This window comes from Nycticebus coucang, chromosome 14, assembly GCF_027406575.1.
Source record: "Nycticebus coucang isolate mNycCou1 chromosome 14, mNycCou1.pri, whole genome shotgun sequence".
NCBI classification, from domain to species: domain Eukaryota; kingdom Metazoa; phylum Chordata; class Mammalia; order Primates; family Lorisidae; genus Nycticebus; species Nycticebus coucang.
Genome location: NC_069793.1, coordinates 61,435,526 through 61,437,070, shown reverse-complemented (window position 1 = coordinate 61,437,070; position 1,545 = coordinate 61,435,526). Strand labels below are relative to the sequence as shown.

The window sequence follows — 1,545 nt, the reverse complement described above, 5'->3', positions numbered from 1 at the left end:
ATATTTCTGAGTTTAACAACCACCAAAAAAATAAGCACATACCTAAATTAGTGATCAATTTACGTTGCCAAAACATGCTAGCTTCAATCTTTGCTATTGCCAGGCTGTCATGTAACTTCTGATGACAGGAATCCTAATAGTAGGTCAGTTCCCAAAAGGTTAGTAAAAATGCCTTGGCAAAGTAGGTCTTGAAAACTTAAATTGGTGAAGAAAAGGTAAACATCCCCTGAATGTTGGTTTTTAATATGTGTGCTTGGTTCCCAGAGGTATTTTGTGAAGCCTCCGATGGATCTCTTTGGTTTTAATGGAATAGATGATGGGATTGAACATTGGAGGCACAAAGAGATAGATAAGGGACAAGAGGGTGTGCACGTACCGTGGGCCACGCCTCCCATAGCGAGCAGCCATGGACACACCAACCATAGGCACAAAAAAGATGAGCACAGCACAGATGTGTAACACGCAGGTGTTAAGTGTCTTTAGCCGTTCTTCCCGGGAGGCAATGGCCAGCACAGAGCGAAGTATGAGCACATAGGAGAGCAGAATGAGCACAGAATCCAGGCCAAAAGTGGCAATGACAAGGAACAGGCCTAAGGTATTATTGATGGTGGTGTCACCACAGGGCAGGCGGATCAGATCTGGATGCAGGCAGTATGCATGGGAGAGGATGTTCGCCTTGCAGAAGGGTAATCTCCTTAGAAGCAAAGGCAGTGGACAAGCCGTACAGACACTGCGGATGATAACAGACACGCCCAGATGCACCACACGGGCATCAGTGAGCACTGTGGCATAGAACAATGGGTTACAGATGGCCACATAGCGGTCGAAGCTCATAGCCAACAGGATGCCAGACTCTGTGAAGGAGAAGAGATGGATAAAGAACATTTGGAACATGCAAGAATCAAAACTGACCTCCCTTAAGTAGAAGCAATATGTGGCCAATACTGTGGGCAGTGTGGACAAAGACACAGCCATGTCATTTACTGATAGCAGAGACAGGAAATAGAACATAGGCTGGTGCAAGCTCTGTTCCTCTTTGACAATGAAAAGGATGAGGACATTTCTCACAAGGGAGATGGCGTAAAAGACACCAAGGAGCAGAAACATCCAGTGTTGGGAGTTTGTCAGCCCTGGGAGTCCTGTCAAGGTAAAAGGAGGTCTCTCTGAGCTATTTCCTCCCATGCCAGGACTCCTGGTTAGATGCTAAGACCACACTCTTATAAAGAAGACAGACACACAGTTACATTCATGGACTTTGATCAGTATTTTAAGGTTCTTATAAACTTTTCATCATATAGCATTAACCAATTTTGTTCAATAAACCTTTCATCTTCACCTCTCATTGTAACCAAGGTTTCTGAAATGGTCCATTTATCTGGCTGGCAAATCTGTTCCCCTTGCCTTCATTTACACCTGTGTCTTTTGCAACCATGCCCTTTCTAACTTTGAAAGCTATGAACTGCTTTCCTTATCAAACTGTATAACTTTGGTTAAGAACTAAGTAAAAACTCTTCTCAACAATACTTCAACTATTATTCTCACTTC

At 43.7% G+C, this 1,545-nt stretch overlaps 1 protein-coding gene across 1 annotated transcript; it reads right to left on the bottom strand.

The window, feature by feature from the left end:
- Positions 1 to 240: 240 nt before the first annotated feature.
- LOC128564447 (olfactory receptor 51I2-like) lies at positions 241 to 1,182 on the bottom strand. The gene has a single exon (XM_053559923.1). It carries the CDS (start codon positions 1,180 to 1,182, stop codon positions 241 to 243), a length of 942 nt encoding a protein of 313 aa, XP_053415898.1.
- Positions 1,183 to 1,545: the final 363 nt, after the last annotated feature.